Source organism: Chlorocebus sabaeus, chromosome 21, assembly GCF_047675955.1.
Source record: "Chlorocebus sabaeus isolate Y175 chromosome 21, mChlSab1.0.hap1, whole genome shotgun sequence".
Taxonomy (NCBI): domain Eukaryota; kingdom Metazoa; phylum Chordata; class Mammalia; order Primates; family Cercopithecidae; genus Chlorocebus; species Chlorocebus sabaeus.
Window position 1 is genome coordinate 60,284,429 of NC_132924.1, and position 19,048 is coordinate 60,303,476.

The following is a 19,048-nucleotide window of genomic DNA, read 5'->3' on the forward strand; positions in this document are numbered from 1 at the left end:
TCTCTTATAATCCATATTTAGAAAAGGAGTGATTAGTGTTATCTGATAGGCTTTATTATGGTAATTTATTTTTATAGATGCGAACAAAGAAATGCCAACATTGAAAAGCGGTCTATTAGAATATTTAAAAGAGTTTATGAAATTTTTTTGTCTTATTTGTAAGCATTTATCTAATTTGAATTGCTTGAAATTTTATTTTTTCGTTCTGTTTTTTAAGGGAAGAAGTAAAAGAGCAACTAGAAAAGAAAAAGAAAGGCTCCAAGGCTTTGGCTGAATTTGAAGAAAAAATGAATGAGGTTTGTAAAAAGTACCTGCTAAAAAAAAGACTAATTTGGCCAGTTATGGTGGCTCACACCTATAATTCCAGCACTTTGGGAGGCCAAAACAGGAGGCCAGGAGTTCAAGACGAACCTGGGCAACAAAGTAAGACCGCCCCCACCTCACCGCCTTTTCTCCATTAAAAAAAAATATATATACCCTAAGTATTTGGGTGTAGCTCTCTCAGTTAAAGAGGTTCTGTATTTTAGAAGTGTTATTGTTATAGTGAATACAAGTTTATATTTATGTGGATGCTTTAAAAAACAGAGAATAATCATCTTGTAATGTAAGTCATCTAAGACTTGGATAACTTGGATTCCAAGTTAGGGTTGAGCAGTCCTCCCACTTCAGCCTCCCGAGTAGCCGGGACCACAGTTGCAGGCCACTACACCCAGCTAATTTTTTTTTTTTTAATAGAGACAAGGTCTCACTATGTTGCCCAGGCTGGTCTCCAACTTCTGAGCTCAAGCGATCTTCCCGCCTTAGCCTCCCAAAGTACTATGATTACAGGTGTGAGCCATTATACCCAGTCTGTTTGCTTGTTTTGATTACAAACATGTATATATAACGTATCAATCACAGTAGCGATTAATTCAACTTTTACAGACTAGACGGAGAATCTAGCCATCTTTGTTGAAAAGAGACCTCAGCTTCAGTAATAATACCTGCTCCTCAATAATACAGAACCCCTATCCCTTAATATGCTCTTTGAAAAGAGCTGGTAGAAGGTCCTTTGGTGATAGGGTCAAGGATTGGCACCTGTGTTTCTTTTACTGTAATTAGAAGCTGAGATGGGTGAGAGGTATTAGAGGATGGAGGGAAGGAAGCAGTGGCTGTCTCTGTATATTAGGTGTATTAGAAACGATAGATAGCCTCTGATCGTGTTTATAACCTTTTTGCAGAACTGGAAGAAAGAACTAGAAAAACATAGGGAGAAATTATTAAGTGGAAGTGAGAGCTCATCCAAAAAAAGACAGGTAACACCACTTTTAGTTTATTGCTATTCTTAATCTCATAGTTGGATTTTCATAATAATGCTGTATACTACTGTTAATAGATGCATTTGGAAACTCACATCAGCTTATTTAGACTTGTACTTTTGTTTCCATTTAGAGAAAGAAAAAAGAAAAGAAGAAATCTGGTAGGGTGAGCAAAAGTTTTCCATTTTTCTAAATGTTACAATTAAGAGCCAACAAAAAAAGTAAGAATGATTTGTTTAACTTGTATGCTAAAGGTAACTTAAACTCTAGATGAGTCAAGGAACTTAGAGGTTCTTTGATTGTGAAGAGTGGTTTTGTTCTGTCACTGATACAAAAAAAGGTGCCAACCACCTTATAACCTAGTAAATTTTGTGTTGCTATTTAAAGAGAAAGATTGGTGACCATGGCCACATATGTTAAGTTGTTGAGCTTTTGTACGGGGAACAAGTGTGACATTTTATATTTTCATATTTATGACATGAATATGGCATCTGTTTCTCAGACACTAGATTGATTTCACTAAGTATTTGAGAGACTTTGTAAAAGAAAAAAATTCTCGCGTCTCACAAGCTTTAATTGTTTTGTGCTTGGTCAAGTATTCATCTTCTTCTTCATCAAGCTCTGATTCTTCCAGCAGTTCTTCTGATTCCGAAGATGAGGTAAGGTTTGCTTATAATGGTTCATGAAATAATATCTCTTAATTTCTTTAATGTCAAGTGGAAACCCATTGTGAAATATCTGTTAGAAATGTTGACTTCCAGGTTTTGATTTAATTATCCATAACTTAGAGGACTAACATGAATGAGCGGTAACTAGAAACTTAACTATTGGTATATAATATATTTTTTAGATTTTAAAATTTGTTTTGTTGACTTAAAAATATCAGTAGAAAAAAATTTGAAAAATCAAATGCTATTTGACTAGATGCTAGGCATTACATGTGATTCAAATCACTTAATCTTTATAACAGGAAAGTGATGTATTAAGAAAAAAGTATAGAAATTGATCCTTTCATTAAATTTTGTTCACTGATAAAAGTTTTATATTAATAAATGTGTAAATTAGATTTTTGAGACAGACAGCAAATGTTTCTAAAAATATTTCATGTAGGATAAGAAACAAGGAAAACGGAGAAAGAAAAAGAAGAACCGTTCACATAAATCTTCTGAAAGCTCCATGTCAGAAACTGAATCAGATAGTAAGGTAAATTATTTAAATTATTAATATATTGGATACAAAGACATTTAATTTTTTCTTCCTACCTTAAGTTGCTCTCAATTTAAAAATAAGATAGTCTGATATTTGTACTTTGATGTTCTATGCCGCTTAATTGATGTGCTTGATAATATCTTGCATGTGACATTTAATAATTTTTCAAATGCTTTCATATATATATCTCCATGTCTCCACATTTCCATGGTCACTGACATTATTGTCCTTGTTTTCATAAAGCCAAGTTAGAGTTCAGATAAAAAGCATTGGCTTTAAATGATACAGCTGAATTAGAATTAAAAGTTGAATCTTTATCTTCTAAAATCTGGTCCAGTGTCCTTTCTACTATACTATACCTAAATTTATTCTGTACTAACCAGAATTATCAGACACACAGTTGGCTTTCAAACATAAAGGGTCAGAAAAAAGTTAAAAAGTTCTCAAAAAAAAGTGTTGATTCCTGAGCCCTGTCTCCGGAGTCTGATACAATATCTGATTACAGTTGGAAACCTACATCTTTAACAGATGGCTTGTGTGATTCTGATACCGGGGTGTGTATGGACCACAGTTTGACAAACACTATACTAGAGTCTCAGGAAACCAAAGCAGCTGTCTGCATTTATAACAGATAGCTGCTTGCCCCTGTGAGAGATCTTCTGGCAAAATACCTGGCATCTAGAAAGTACTCAGTAAATGTTGGTTTTCTCTTTGTCTTTTAAAGCAGAAGAGTCAGTCTCATGATAATGATGGCTAACATTTATTGAGTGCCTACTATGTGTTAGACACAATTCTAAGCACTTAATTTATTAACTCATTTAATCTCAACAACTTTAGAAAGTAATTTGGTAATCTATGGACAAAGTGGATAAGGAAACCAGGCTCAGGAAGATTAATAGCTAGAACTCAAAGGATTCAAAAGAAGAAATTGTTGCCTTCTCAAGTTAGAGTACAACTCCAGTGCATGTGACCACCATAAGCACACAGTCTATGGCACGAAGTCCTATTTTAAAGTAAGCTGTGTGGGTATTACAGACAATACTTTAAGAGTAAATTTGGTATGCAACCAGATAAATAAAGAAGCCTGTTTGCTTACAAGCAAATGCATACATAACATACATTTCTCTTAAATTTTCAGAATAATATTCTGGGATTGGAGTAGCCTTTTTTCAGTCATAGAGCAAATCACTTTTTGGGTATTTTTGTCCTTGTTCTATAATGCTGTGTCCTTAGCATTTAAAATTGATACCTACATTTCTTTGTTTAGGATAGTTTAAAAAAGAAAAAGAAGTCAAAAGATGGAACTGAGAAAGAAAAGGTAACTATACTCTTACATTGCCTTAAGATAGTCTGTCATATAATACTTAATTGACTTGAAGAAATAACGATAATGTGTACCTCTTTTTAACTTAAGAGGTGTATTTATTTCATTTTTGTAATATTTCAATTTAAAGCAATTTTTAATTTGGATTCATTATTGAAGCTAAAGGATCAAAAGAGTATTCTAGGCCGAGAATTTGAATTTGTGTAGATTAATGGATTATCTCAGATTAAAAATACAAAATAATGCAGATGAGCAGATTAAACATTTCTTTTGATTTCTTTTTTTCGTTTTCTTTTGAGATGTAGTCTTGCTTTGTCACCCAGGCTGGAGTACAGTGGTGCCATCTCAGCTCACTGCAACCTCTACCTCCTGGGTTCAAGTGATTCCCCTGCCTCAGCCTCCCTGTAGTTGGGACTACAGGTGTGTGTCACCACGCCCAGCTAATTTTTGTATTTTTAGTAGAGACGGTTTTGCCATGTTGGCCAGGCTGCTCTCAAAACCCTGACCTCAGGTGATGCGCCTGCCTGAGCGTCTCCACGCTCGGCCCATTTCCTTTGATTTCTTAAATCATTTTGAAGAAGGCCCTTCCAATTAAAGAACATTAATTTCTCTTTCAAATTGAATATACTATAGATAAATATTGAAAAATCTTCTTACTATTGTAAATAGATGTTTTACCCTCATCTATAACTTATCTGTATAGTTAAAGCAGAAATTATGCCCATCTTAATTTCTGGTTTACATTTTAAATTGTTATTCTGGTTATTAAAAATAAAGAAAAACCTAAAGAGGGCAATAATAAAACTATAGACCAGTGTCACTATTTTTTTACTCAGAATTTATATTTTTTTAAATGATAGAAAATGAAACTGAAATTCAGTTTCAGTTTTATTTAATATACCATGGTACACAATGGTATATACCATATACAATGGTATATTATGTGCAGTTCACATAATATAATGTTGACATTTTAAAGCTAAAATTCAGTATTAGTTAACGTATTTACAGTGTTGTGCAACCACCATCTCACATTTCAAAACTTTCATCACCCCATAAAAACACTCCATATCCATTAAATAATCACCACCACTCCCTCATTCTCTGGTAACCTCTAATGGGCATTCTGACTATGGATTTGCCTATTCTGGATTTATCATATAAAAGCAGTCATACAATATGCAACCGTTTGTGTCTTTCAGCTAGCATAGTATTTTCAAATTTCATCCAAGTTGTATCATGTATCAGTACTTTGGTTTTTTGTATGGCTAAATAATATTCCATTTGTGTGTGTGTGGCGGCGCGGGGGGAGCTGATTTCTCTGTCCATTCATTTGTTGATGGACATTTGGTTTTGTTTCTACCTTTTGGCTATTATAATGATGCTATGGACATTTATAAACACAAGTTTTTGTATGGATGCATGTTTTCATTTCTCTTGGGTATATGCCTAGGAGTGGTTTACATAACAATTTGCAAATAAAAATTAATTTTAAATGTTTTTAAATTAATTTTAAAAATTAACCAGGCGTGATGTAGTCCTAGCTACTTGGGAGACTGAGCCCACAAGGTCATACCACTGCACTTTATCCTGGGAGAGAGAGTGAGACCCTGCATCTAAATTAAAAAAAAAAAATTTAATTTAAAAACACACTTAGAAAAGAAACTATAATGACCAATTCCAAGAATTCAAGGATAATTTATTAATATGATTTGCCATATTAACTGATCAAGGAAAGAAACCATATGATTATTTCAGGAGTTTCCAGAAGGACGTGATGTAATTCAGCATTAATTCCTGATTTTCAGAACAATTATAAAATAAGTGGTTACCCTGTTTAAAAAAAAAAACAAAAAAGTGTGTATGAAATTAAATCTGGTAACATAGAAACATGAAATATTAAAACTGAACTGCAATTTTTAAGTACTTAAAATATTAGATGCAGAGTGATATACACACATATAATCAACAAATATTAATATATTTACCAGCTGGAATTAGTAAATGATTTATATTGGCTTCAGGTCTTGTTTTATGTAAAAAAAAAAAAAAAAGAAGAAGAAGAAAAAAGACTGGGCACAATGACTCATGCTTGTAATCCAAACACTTTGGGAGGCTGAGGCAGGAGGATCACTTAGTTTCTCCCGAGACTGAAGTGGGAGGATCACTTAAGCTGAGAAATTGGAGGTTACAGTAAGTTGTGTTGTGATCATGCCACTGCACTCCTGCTTGGATGACAGAGTAAGACTCCTATCTCTTTAAAAAAAAAAAAAAAAAAAAAGTCCCCAAACTATCATTTCTTCCTTTGAGGTAGCTGATCCTGAAACTAGTGCATGTCTTTCCCATCCACATTTATATACTTTTATTACATTAGTATGTGTTCATAAATAACAGAATATTGTGTGTATGTGTGTGTGTGTTTTGGTGTTTTTTTGTTTGTTTGTTTAATTATACCTACGGAATGGGAAGAATATTGTGTATTATCAAAATGGTATCATTGTGTTTCCTTCTGAAACTTGTTTCTTTTCATTCAGCGTTACTGTTGACATCTATCCTTATTGATACTTTCAAGTTTTGTTTTGTTTTGTTTTGTTTTGTTTTGGTTTGTTTTGCTTATGGTATTCTACTAATTAATCCACCACAAATTATTTCTTCATTCTCCTTTTTATGGACATTTAGATTGTTTTAATTTTTCAGTAATGCAAACACTGCTGCTGTGGATATTTCTTACCCATTTCTTCTTTTACTGTTTTTTGTTTTTTTGTTTTTTTTTTTCCAAGACAGAGTTTCGCTCTGTCACCCAGGCTGGAGTACAGTGGTGCAATCTCAGCTCACTGCAACCTCTGCTTCCCGGGTTCAAGCGATTCTCCTGCCTCAGCATCCTGAATAACTGGGATTACAGGCATGTGCCACCACACCCGGCTACTTTTTTGTATTTTCAGTAGAGATGGGTTTTACCATGTTGGTCAGGCTGATCTCGAACTCTTGATCTCGTGATCTGCCCACCTCAGCCTCCCAAAGTGCTGGGATTACAGGTGTGGGCCACTGCGCCCAGCCAGTTACTGTTAATTTTCTAAAGGATACTTTGGACTGTAATTTCTAAGTTCTAGGATATACATTTAACTTGTGAACATTTTGCTTGCCCAAGTGCTTGTTACTTTGCATTCTTGCTAGTGTGTAAAAGTACCCTTGTTTCACATACTTGTCAACCCAGGGAGATGTCGTTATTGCAAATTTAATGTATACAAATGGTGGAGCTTCTTAACTTGTTTATTAGCCATTCATATTTCATTTTCTTTGCATTGCTTTTCATAGTCTTTGCCCATTTTTCTGTTGGAAAGGAACAACATTTTCTAGTTCGTGGCATCTCTTTACTTGGTTTTTGTGTCTATTATAATCATATGAAGTCTTTAATTTTAAGTCACATAATCATTGTTTTTAGCCCCTTTATTATTTAAAATTGTTCTGAAAGTGCTGATAATAAAATACTCAATTAGAAAATACAGTGGAAGAAAATATCCCATTTATAGTAGTAACCAAAAAACTATAGGAAAATTTTAAAGAAGTAAGCAGTACTTACTTGAAGAAAACTATACAAGTCTATTCAGAGACGTATATGAAGATTGAATAAATGGAGAGTCATAACATGTTCCTGGGTATAACTTGCCATACTGGATATTAACACATTATAAGAATGTTTTAATTAACATAGTACAGTACTAGTACAGGAATAGACAAAACAGTGGGACAGTGTAGAGTCCAGGTCAAAATTCGAGAATTTGTGGAATGTGGTAATATGATAAAGATGGCATTTCTTGGAACAAAATGACTAATCATTTGGAAAATATAAAGCTGGCCACTACATAAAGCCAAATAAATCCCAGACAGCCCAGAGATTTAAATGTGTGAAAATGCAACTAGAGAAAGGGTGAATATTACAATACTGGAGTGAGGAAGGCTTATGCCTCAAAACTCAGAAGCTTTTGACCGTATATTTCAAATTCTGAATGGCAAAAACTGATTGCAAAAATTAAACTGTGAACAAAGTTTAAATACCAGAACAGACTAAGAAAAACTTCTAAGAATATATAACACAAAAAATTAATGATCTTTAATAAGGAAAAAAGAATACCACACATACACAGACAAAGAAAACACAAACTGTATTCTCTGATACGATTGATAAAGAGCCTGAGAGGGAGGCTTCTTGGTAAAGTGTGATTCATAAATGGGTGACAGACAAATTTTGGACACGGTGGGAGGAAAAGATTATCATTTGTGTGAAGGCTATGTTGATCTTTGATTTAGTCGTCATTATTAAAGAGTTTGCACTCATGTACACTTCATTCTATTTCAACTTTGTTTTTAATAGCAAAGAGTCCATATTCCTGTCCTCCAGAAGGAGATGGGTTAAGTAAATTTGGCATTTTCGTGAATGTTAAATGCAGCCATAAATGATGTTGTAGTTGGCATGGAAAGATATTATTGGGTGAGAAGAGCATGTTCCAAACAGCAGGTATTCATGTAATATTGTAAACATACACGTAGAAAGATGTTTCCAAAAATCTTAATAGTGTTTAATCTCTGGTAGTGGGATTTGAGTCCATTTTCTTACAATTAACATTTAACATTTCAGCCAAAATAACAATGCTGTTTGCAGAAACAAAAGGAAGTCTCCTATAATCTAGGCCATAGAGAGATCATCACTGTTAGTTTATTTCTGCATTTTTGTCTTCAAAATTAGACTCATGCTATATAAAAAGTTTTATATCCTGAATTTTTTTATGTAAGATTAGGTGGTGAACACTTTTTCCATTGTGTAGTTTTGTTTTTCTTATGAACTACTTCAGATATACAGAACAGTGCTATGAAAAATAATAAAATGATAACCAGCATATCCATTATGCAACTAATCTTAACTTTTTGTTATACTTGCTTTGGGTGTTGTCATAATTTTTTATTTCTTCACATATATATTTAAGCCCCTAAGTACTACTACCAATCTCAGTGCCCTCTCCTTCTCCAGAGTTACTCACTTTTTCAACATTAAAAATACTAAGAGTTTAAGATTTTTTTGGCCGGGTGCAGTGGCTCATGTCTGTAATCCCAGCACTTTGGGAGGCCAAGGTGGGTGGATCACGAGATCAGGAGATCGAGACCATCCTGGCTAACACGGTGAAACCCCGTCTCTACTAAAAATACGAAAAAAATTAGCCGGGCGTGGTGGCAGGCCCCTGTGGTCCCAGCTACGTGGAAGGCTGAGGCAGGAGAATGGCATGAACCTGGGAGGCAGAGCTTGCAGTGAGCCGAGATCACACCACTGCACTCCAGCCTGGGTGACAGAGCAGGACTCTGTCTCAAAAAAAAAAAAAAAATTTTTAAACACATATTTACATTTAACACTTTAAATGCACTAAAGGAATTACTATGTAGAGATTCTTTTAGATCATTGGAAATAATTACCCGTTTATTTTCTTTTCTGTAGTACTAGGCCTGTCTAATCCAATCCTGCATAGTAACAAAAGAATTAAAATGCAAAGGAACCAAATCTTACATCATCTGCGTGGTTTCATATGACTGTTTAAAAGTCTATTCTGTATAATTTAAGAAAATAAGGTGGATATTACATCTAAATGGATATGTAGTTACTACTTTTCAATTTATTTAATATTGCTTTAGTGGAATTAAAGACAAATCCTCATAAATGTTACAATTTTTAGACATTCTAAAATAAAAATGGGTAATTGTAATAATTAGAATTAAATAGAACTTAGAAACATAAAATGTATGTGACAAAGTGTATCTTTTTGAGTCAAGATAAATGTATTTATTTTTCATAGGATATTAAAGGACTCAGTAAAAAGAGAAAGATGTATTCTGAAGATAAACCTTTATCATCTGAGTCCTTGTCAGAATCAGAGTATATTGAGGAGGTAAGTATATGATCAAATCCATTTTCTCTATTTCAAAATGTTTAGTAATTGATTTAATATGACTTAGTAAAAAGAAATACTTCATATTTAATTTATTCACCTTTCTAGTATGAAAAAAAGGAAGTTATTTCATTTCAGAATGAGTTTTGCTTTTTTCCAGAAGATAATTATCTATTATTTTTTGTAATTAACCTTCCACATACCTTTCTGATCTCAGATATTTTTAGTCTTCTAATATTTTCTTTTTATTGTGCTACCATTCTTATTACATGAAAGAAACTGTGTAACATACAACATGTTGAAACCCAACATTCTCTTACATTGTTAAAATAGAATATTGCATATACTATCTCAGTTTAGTTGATACTATTTAGTTGTGTTTTGATCTACTTTTCGGGGCATAGAAAGGTGATTAAGTGGAGAAGAAATGTTGGCAGGAAACATATCATATTACTTAGTTGTGAGAACTAAATGAGATGGTAAATTACGAAAGGCATTGCATCATACCTGAGACAGAGTAAATGGTGGCTAAAGGTTGCATAATTCTTGGTGTTACACTAAAATCTAAGCCAAGTTTGCCCTAGAATCATTTATCTTTAAAACTGTAGCTTTCTTTGGCGATCAACATGTTTAATCCACCAATAGTATAATCTAAAAGAGTTGAGGATCTTACCCTTGCTTACAAGGGGTGGTAGCAGATTTCAACAAGAGCTGGTTTTCGTGATTCCTTAGTCGTTTCCGTATTAGCCTCCTCCTGTATCAGTCCTGCCCAGCTCTGTCTGTCTACTGTATTCCTCATCTCCCCATTCCCTGAGTCTTGCATTTTTGTTTGTTTGTGCCTCTCTCCTTTCTGATTTCATTGTTCTTGGTCTGCAACAGTGGCACTCGGTCCTGTAAGATCTGTTGCCCCCATTTTATAGCAGTGTCTTGTAATTGCTTCTGAAATGAAAGCTAACGCTGAGGCAAGAAGGTTGCTTGAGCCCTGAAGTTTGAGGCTGCAGTATACTCTGATCCCACCTGTGAATAGCCACTGCACTCTAGCCCAGGCAACATAGCAAGACCCCATCTCTAAAAAAATAATAATGATAATAATAATGTGTAATTTTATGAAATTATATTTCAGTGTAAATGCTAGAATGCCATAACACCAGGCCAGGCACAGTGGCTCGTGCTTATAATCCCAGCACTTTGGGAGGCTGAGGCGGGTGGATCACCTGAGATCAGGAGTTCCAGACCAGCTTGGCCAGCATGGTGAAACACCATCTCTGCTAAAAAAAAAAAAAAAAAAAAAAATTAACCAGGCGTGGTGCCTGTAATCCCAGCTACTCGGAAGGCTGAGGTGGGAGAATCACTGAACCTGGGAGGCAGAGGTTGCAGTGAGCCAAGATCACACTATCACACTCCAGCCTGGGCAACAAGAGCAAAACTCCATCTTAATCAATCAGTCAATGCAATAACACCAGAAGACATAGAATCTTAAGAAAAAAACAAAATGCAGGCTCTAGCAGGTGTATTACATATGCCCTTCAAAAACCATATGGTGGCATTATCTTAAAATGTATCTTAAAATCCTGCACAAGAGGCTGGGTGCAGTGGCTCAGCCTCTTGTGGCACCTGTAATCTCAGCAATTTGGGAGGCTGTGGCAGGAGAATCAGTTCAGACCAGGAGTTCACGACCAGCTTGGGCAACATAGCGAGACCCTGTCTCTTTAAAAAAAAATTTTTTTTTTTTTTTTTTAATTTAGTTTCTGGGCCGGGTGTGGTGGCTCACGCCTGTATCCCAGCACTTCGGGAGGTAAAGGCAGTTGGATCACCTGAGGTCAGGAGTTAAAGAGCAGCCTGGCCAACATGGCAAAACCCTGTCTCTACTAAAAATACAAAAATTAGCCAGACATGGTGGCACAGGCCCGTAATCCCAGCTACTCAGGAGACTGAGGCAGGAGAATCGCTTGAACCAGGAAGGCGGAGGCTGCAGTGAGCCAAGATCGCACCACTGCACTCCATCCTGGGCAACAGAGCGAGACTTTGTCAAAAAAAAAAAATTAGTTTCTGTGTTGTAAACAGGTTCATCACGTGAATGTTTAGCAGGCTATTCAAAAGCTGTGGAGGATGTACAGGGCTGTTCAGGACATGGCGTGACAGCATCCCTCATCTCTGCCTGGCTAAATATAGATGCAGTACATCTGTCACCCTTAGTCATTGTAATAACAAGAATAACAATAAAAATATTGTTTCCTAGGTGCTCGGTAAAAAGAGCTAATGAGTTAGTGATCTCTGTTGTGAGCTTGTGATCTTTAATGCTTATGTGTTGTATTTTTTTTAGTCCTTATGCTTTCTTTTATTGTTGATTGCATTTTAATGTATTTGTGATGTATTTAATATTGTAGTCATTCAGCAGCAAAACCATACAATTCAACATTAGGCAAATTTATAAATATTGTTTTATATGTAATGTATTAGTATTGTATTATGTTTGTCTGCTACATGGTAGCAAGTTTAATATGAAATATCTTACATTTGGGCTTAACATGTAATATGAAAGCTTATGAAAGCTTTGACAACTTTCAGTTTATTTATTTTTATTTTTTTAGAGGTAGGTTCTTGCTCTGTCGCCCAGGCTGGAGTGCAACAGTACAGTCACAGATCACTGCAGCCTGGAACTCCTGGGCTCAAGTGATTTTCCACCTCACCCTCCCAAGTAGCTAGGACTACAGTCACATGCCACCATACCCCACTAATTTTTAGCAAAAATTTTTTTGTAGAGGTGGAGTCTTAACTAGGTTACCCAGGCTGGTCTTGAACTCCTGGCCTCAAGCAATTCTCCCACCTTGGCCTATCAAAGCGCTGGGATCACAGGCACGAACCACTGCTCCCTGCCTCAGTTTAGTTTAAATCCAGTGTACCACACTCAAAAAGATTGAAATAAAATATAAATGGGATGATAATTCTTACTTAGAATTTTAAGCTGTTGGCTTATACTAACTACACTGAATATAGAGCTACCATTTGTTGAGCACCATAGAGTGAGAGATATACCTGCTGTATTTTAGGCACTTCCCCTTGAGGGTGGATATTATCTCCATTTTACAGATGTTGAGAGTAAGATAGGATTCAGACATTAATCTGTCTCATTTCAGAGCTGATTTTTTTTTGCATGTTTTGAGACAAGGTCTCACTCTGTCACCCAGGCTGGAGTGCAGTGGCGCAAACAGGGCTCACTGCAGCCTCAACCTCCTGGGCTCAAGTGATCCTCCCACCTCACCCTTCCAAGTAGCTGGGACTACAGGCACATGCCACTGTGCCCAGCTATTTTTTTTTTCCCCCTTGGTAGAGATGGGGTACTCTCACTATGTTGCTCAGGCTAGCCTTGAACTCCTGGGTTCAAGCAAGCCTCCTGCCTTGGCCTCCGAAAGTGCTGAGATTATATGTTTTTTATTGAAACCTCGTTGAGATGTAACAGGAGTTATTTTAAATGTCCTGTGATTGTCAAAACGTTTTTTACATTTAAATTTTGAAGATGCAAGATAGAGAATGAAAGAAACGTGCTTTGAGTGCAAATTACATGTTTGTCTTCTGTTCTCCACAAAAATTAAAACTTTCTAGGTGCGAGCAAAAAAGAAGAAAAGCAGTGAAGAACGAGAAAAAGCAACAGCAAGTATCTCTTAACATTTTTACAGACAATAGCATAGGTGTTTTGGTTTAATATAAAATGAGTCATGGTAAAGCTTGATTGGATTTACTGGGACCAAATAAGTATTTGTTGGGAAAGGTGTGGTGTGTTCAGCAGCTTCACTTAATGGGTAGGAGAAAGTCAAAACGGTTCATGAAAAATAAAAAATGCCCTGGTAGCAAGCATGTCCTGTTTCCATTTCAGTATTTTACTGTTAGAAATATAAGCTCAGGGCCGGGCGCGGTGGGTCACGAGGTCAGGAGATCGAGACCATCCTGGCTAACACGGTGAAACCCTGTCTCTACTAAAAACACAAAAAAATTAGCCCGGCGTGGTCACGGGTGCGTGTAGTCCCAGCTACTCGGGAGACTGAGGCAGGAGAATGGATGAACCCGGGAGGCGGAGCCTGCAGTGAGCCTAGATCACGCCACTGCACTTCAACCTGGGCGACAGAGTGGGGCACGGTGGCTCACACCTGTAATCCCAGCACTTTGGGAGGCCAAGACCGGTGGATCACGAGGTCAGGAGTTCAAAATCAGCCTGGCCAACATGGTGAAACCTCGTCTCTACTTAAAAAAAAAAAAAAAATACAAAAATTCGCTGGTCGTGGTGGTGGATACCTGTAATCCAGCTACTCAGGAGGCTGAGGCAGAAGAATCGCTTGAACCTGGGCAGCAGAGGTTGCAGTGAGCTGAGATCGCTCCACTGCACTCCAGCCTTGGCAACAGAGCAAGATTCCGTCTCAAAGAAAATAAAAAAGAAGAAATATAAGCTCAAATTTCTGTTTGACTTTCTTAAACTACAATATGAAATATGAGAGACCAAAGTATGGTGATTTCCACTATCTTTGATGATAGTTACTTTCAAATCAGCCAAATCTGATAATAACAGAAAAAGCCTCTCCAAGCACTAGCTGCAATGAAAAAATAAGAATATGACAACATAAATGACTCATTAATAAAGATTATTTTGATAGTTTTTAAAGCCAAACTCTGCTATTAATACAAATTGAGAAGAAAAGAGAAAGAAGTGGCAAATTAAGGAAAATAGAAGTAGTATCCAAATAAGAAGGAGATCAACCAAGAGAAAATGGTTAACAGATTATTTTCAAAGAGTAATGCAAACAATATCAGCAAAGTAATTTAGGGGGCCTCAGTATAAATGTGAGCGATGACCTTTGAAGGCATTTTCTTAGGGAAAAGCGAAAGAAAAACGAAAACATCATCATTGGTAGGTTTGAGTAACCCCTTCCCAGAATTTCCCGGACTCTTCAAACGAGGTACCTTCTCTGATAGGAAGGCTCACCTAGTAATGATTCAGAAATAACATTTTATATGCTCCAAGCCTACGATGACAAATAAGGGTTTTTTTGTTTGTTTTTTCTGAATGTGAAAGTAGTTTGGGTGAAGATAGCTTTGGTTTGTGGTTCAGATTAATTAAGACATAAACACATTAGTATTTGCATACTTTCACGTTTCTATGCTTTCAGCTAGTTGTGTATGTATGAAGCATTTCTATGCAGGCACTTAGTCTTAAGAGTATAATGGAGTACAAGAAGAGTATGATACGTGAGAGAGATACCGTGGGGAGGGGCTCATGAAATCCTCACTGAGGAAGTGAAATTTAGCTGAAATCTGATTTATAAGAAAGAGCCAACCACATGAAGATCAAAGGAAAGAATATCCTAGGCAGAGGGAAGAGCTCTTAAGGACCTATAGTGAGAATAAGCTTGTTATATTTGAGGGACTAAGAGAAGGTAAGTGGCTTAATGCCATACAATGAGGGTAGCAAGTAAGCAGAGGCTTACTTACATTACACAGCAGAGTGTGTTTTCATCAGAATGTTATAAGAAGCTGTTCTGAGAGTTTTAAACAAAGGTGACTTAAATATTTTACATTTTGTAAATGCTTTGGTACAGGAGATAAGTGGGTACAAGTGAGGAATGATGTTTGTACAGCAGTGATAGTAATGGAGTTGGACTGGCAAGGATGGATTTGAGATATATTTTGGACTTAGATGGTAAGACTTCCTTGGTACTTTGAATGTGGACATTGGAGTTAAAGGAAAGAGCAGAATCAAAGATAGCTTAGATTCTTTGACTTAAGCAAAATGACAGATAAGTAGTGCCAGTTAATAAGATGGCTGAGGATTTGGAGAGAAAAATGAAGCATTTTGTTGTGGTAATTTCAGATATGCCTACCAGACATCCCAGGTAGAGCTGTTAATGAGGCACTTACAGTCCTGAGGTCAAAGTGTAGGACTGCATATAAAGATTTGGCTTTGTTGGTGTTTAAGTAGAAAGTAAAGCATGTGACTGGAAGAGTATGTGGAAAACAACGGAAGGAAGCCCCAGAAAAGCCGAGTAGAGGAAGAAGAGCAGGCAAAGGAAATGAAGAGGTCTTAGTGATAGAAGAAAACCAGCAGAGAGGTGTCATGGAAGCTAAGAAGAAAATGATTTTTAGAAGAGAGTGCTCTGCTGTCCTTTTGTGGGGGGAAAAAAAAAGCAACCTATACCCAAAACTTAGTTTTAAAAGCCCAAATTACAAGATTTTGGAAAGTTCCCTATGTACTTCAAACATGTAGTGAAAAAAGAATGATGAAAAGTAGCTTAGTGCCACAGAGTGGTAGAGGCCTTTGAGAGAGGGGAGAGTAGGTAGTGCTGATAGATAGGAAATGGATAGGAAGCTCTGCTGTTACCATCCTTATAGGTCTCTTCTCCTTTCTTGCTTTTCATTTTCTTCTCTTGAATATCAATACACTAGCAGCAGTTGGTACCACCTTTCCAAAGTATCTATGTTTCTAAAAGTTCTGCCTTCTGTAACAGAAATAGGAGAGTCAGACTTCAACAAAACTCCAGCTCCCTTCAGTTCACTCAGTTAAACTACTTTTACCAGGCTTTAGTGGCATTTTCTGCTAAAAATCAGACATCTGTTTTGCTTAACAAAATAAACTTTTTAACTATATATTGATACTTTGTACTAATTAGTTGATCTTAATTTAATAATTTAATTTAATAATTACAACAACTTCAGTTAGTGCTGCCAGTCTGAGCAGTACACAATACCTGTGTTCCTATTTACTTAAAACTAGCAAATTTAATGTTTCTGTTCTGTCTGAAAACTGTCTTACGAAAACAATTATGTTTTTCTGTGGTTACTGCTTTTCAGTAACTGCAATTACTTTACCTTTAGAAGTTATATAGCATGAAATATAATGATTGGTAGCGTGATTCAATTGAATTTATTTCCTATAGGAGATTTTGTTAGAAGTTATGTTAATGTGCTAATGACTTAAGAGTTTCTCCCTATCTTTTTGAAAATCAACAAGAACTCTTTTAGTCCTCATATGATGCTGGTTGTTGACACTTTTCAAGAAATGTTTTGAGTATTTACTTGGTTGTGTGGATTGTTTGGAATTATGTAGTAGCTTAGGAGAAGCATGGTAAAGATGCTTTTAATTTGCATGTTTTTATATAGTAATGTATAACATGGAATTATCTTTACAGGAAAAAATGAAAAAGAAAAAGAAGCATAAGAAACACAGTAAGAAGAAGAAAAAGAAGGCTGCTAGTTCAAGTCCTGACTCACCATAACATTAAGAAAAATCAGGATTCCCTTCTAAAGAAAGTGCAATGTCTGAGGAAATTTTAACTGTGAAAACTACAACATATTTACTAAAATGCATGAATTTTCTTGTTTTTAGAATTATTCCTGGACTATTCAGTAGCCACTCAGATGCCACTGTGTGAAAGGGCCATAAATGTTGCCTGCTGCTTGAACATCTTTTTTTTTTTTCTTCCAGTGCTTGATAACTCTGGGAGATAAGACACTGCAGTCATACTAGTGGTTAAGATATTTGGGAATAAAATTAATACTTTTGACTAGAAGTGTCTAAGGATAAACCAACAGAAATTGAATCTGGGTGTATCTTTAAGATGTAATCAGAAATGACCAGATGACTCTAGTTAAAATTTTTGAAGGAGGGATTACATTAATATTTTAAAACCCTTACTCTGTAGATAAGTGTATTTTAATTTTTTCCCCTTGTATACTTTTATTTACCTGGGGAAGGAGCTTTTAGGGTTGGGGGGGTGGTTTGCTATCTCTTTAGCTAGCAGAATAGTGTGCCTTTGATCCTCACACATCCTATATTCTGGACACAGTAGCCATGCTTCACAGGGAGGTCAGAGCTGGCTACCAGCAGTCTTGCCCTTTACTGAGCTTAGTGTCATCCTTGGATGCTGTCATATGCTGCTTTCAGTGAACCAGAGAAACAGCCATTTGCAGCATGAGAAAGCCCCAGAAGCTCTGAGATTTACCTCCACTTCAGTAATAATGAATATTTTTTAGCATTAGAATGTGTCATGTCATTTGAATTAATTTTGATTACACTTTGGCTTGGGAGAGGAATTATTTTAAATAGACACTGGTACTTTTTGAACTTGATAGCTAAAGATTCTAAAATGCATGTTTTATACTAAGTTTTAACCAGTCAGGAAAATTTTATGTAACCAGTGATAGTTTATTTTTTGTATGAATTTTGGTTAGGCTGCAATGTGTAGCTTTTGTTAACTCCTCACTCTTGCTGTCTTAAGTTCATTACTGTGTTTAATGGCCTACTTGCCAAGATATTTAGCATGTAAAAAGCAAGATTTTGATTTAAAAAAAAAAAAAAAGGCTTCATATTGAAGCTGAGACTTACAATAACAAGTTGAGTGGCAAGCCTGGTATGCTGTGTCTTATTGCCAGAATCTTAGTAAATGTAATGTTTTAAAAGTTTGTTGTCTTTGTATATTAATAGCAAATTATGACAAGTTAAGTTTAAATAAGAGTTACATTATTGCTCTCCCTATGTCATATTTTACTAAGATTTTGTGCCTCATATCTACTGCTGACTTGTTTACTAGGAATGTTAAAAGGAACTGATAATTCATTTTCATTTTACATTTTTATATAATCAGGTAACATGAAATACAACTTGATGTACAATTTTGCCTGTTACAAAGGATGTGCTAATTATAGTGGTATATGCACAGAACATGTTGGCATGACAACAGGCTGAATAAATAGCTATTTTACTTAAAAATAGCTGTGTTCTTATCAGATCCCTTTGGACTGCAAGTAAACTTACACAGATAAGAAACACTCCTAGATGTTAAGCCTGAAATAAATAAGACATATCCCTAAATTTTTAGCTATTAAAAAAACACACATCTTGGTTTCTTTAAATTTCATACTCAAAGGTGCATACTATTTCCTAATAAAAGGTATCTGTATGCTTTTGAATACACAGAAAATTTAAGGGACATTGTGCATCCAAAAGAAAGTTTCCTAGAATTGTTGTTCGTGAAAATGCCAGAAGATAAGTTGATCAGATCACATAGTCATCACTTTTGTTATGACACAGAACTGCAGATTTACAGACTAGTCCATTATATAAAGATTATATTCCGCTAGAAGCAACTGTTCATTTTATTAGACTGGGGGAGAAGGTGATTTGGTGAAGAACTGTATTCTTTCCAGAATGTGTTAACTGTCTGGACAACACTTTTTTCTAGTCCTGTGTTGGTAGCCTTAACAGCCTCCTAACAAAATATGGAAAGAAAAGAAAATTT

General features: G+C 35.7%; 1 protein-coding gene across 2 annotated transcripts in view; it reads left to right on the plus strand.

Moving 5' to 3' along the window:
- The window catches only part of FAM133B (family with sequence similarity 133 member B), a 29,320-nt gene extending 10,801 nt beyond the window's left edge, over positions 1-18,519 (plus strand). Inside the window, exons 3-11 of one of the 2 annotated variants that reach the window (XM_007982160.3) lie at positions 218-296; positions 1,221-1,295; positions 1,432-1,464; positions 1,895-1,957; positions 2,409-2,501; positions 3,775-3,825; positions 9,672-9,764; positions 13,368-13,415; positions 16,940-18,519. In XM_007982160.3, coding sequence (XP_007980351.1) covers positions 218-296; positions 1,221-1,295; positions 1,432-1,464; positions 1,895-1,957; positions 2,409-2,501; positions 3,775-3,825; positions 9,672-9,764; positions 13,368-13,415; positions 16,940-17,026 — 622 coding nt within the window. In that variant the 3' untranslated portion in view covers positions 17,027-18,519. The remainder of the gene's footprint in view (positions 1-217; positions 297-1,220; positions 1,296-1,431; positions 1,465-1,894; positions 1,958-2,408; positions 2,502-3,774; positions 3,826-9,671; positions 9,765-13,367; positions 13,416-16,939) is intronic. The other variant, XM_007982161.3, reaches the window with a different exon arrangement.
- The last annotated feature ends 529 nt before the right edge of the window (positions 18,520-19,048 follow it).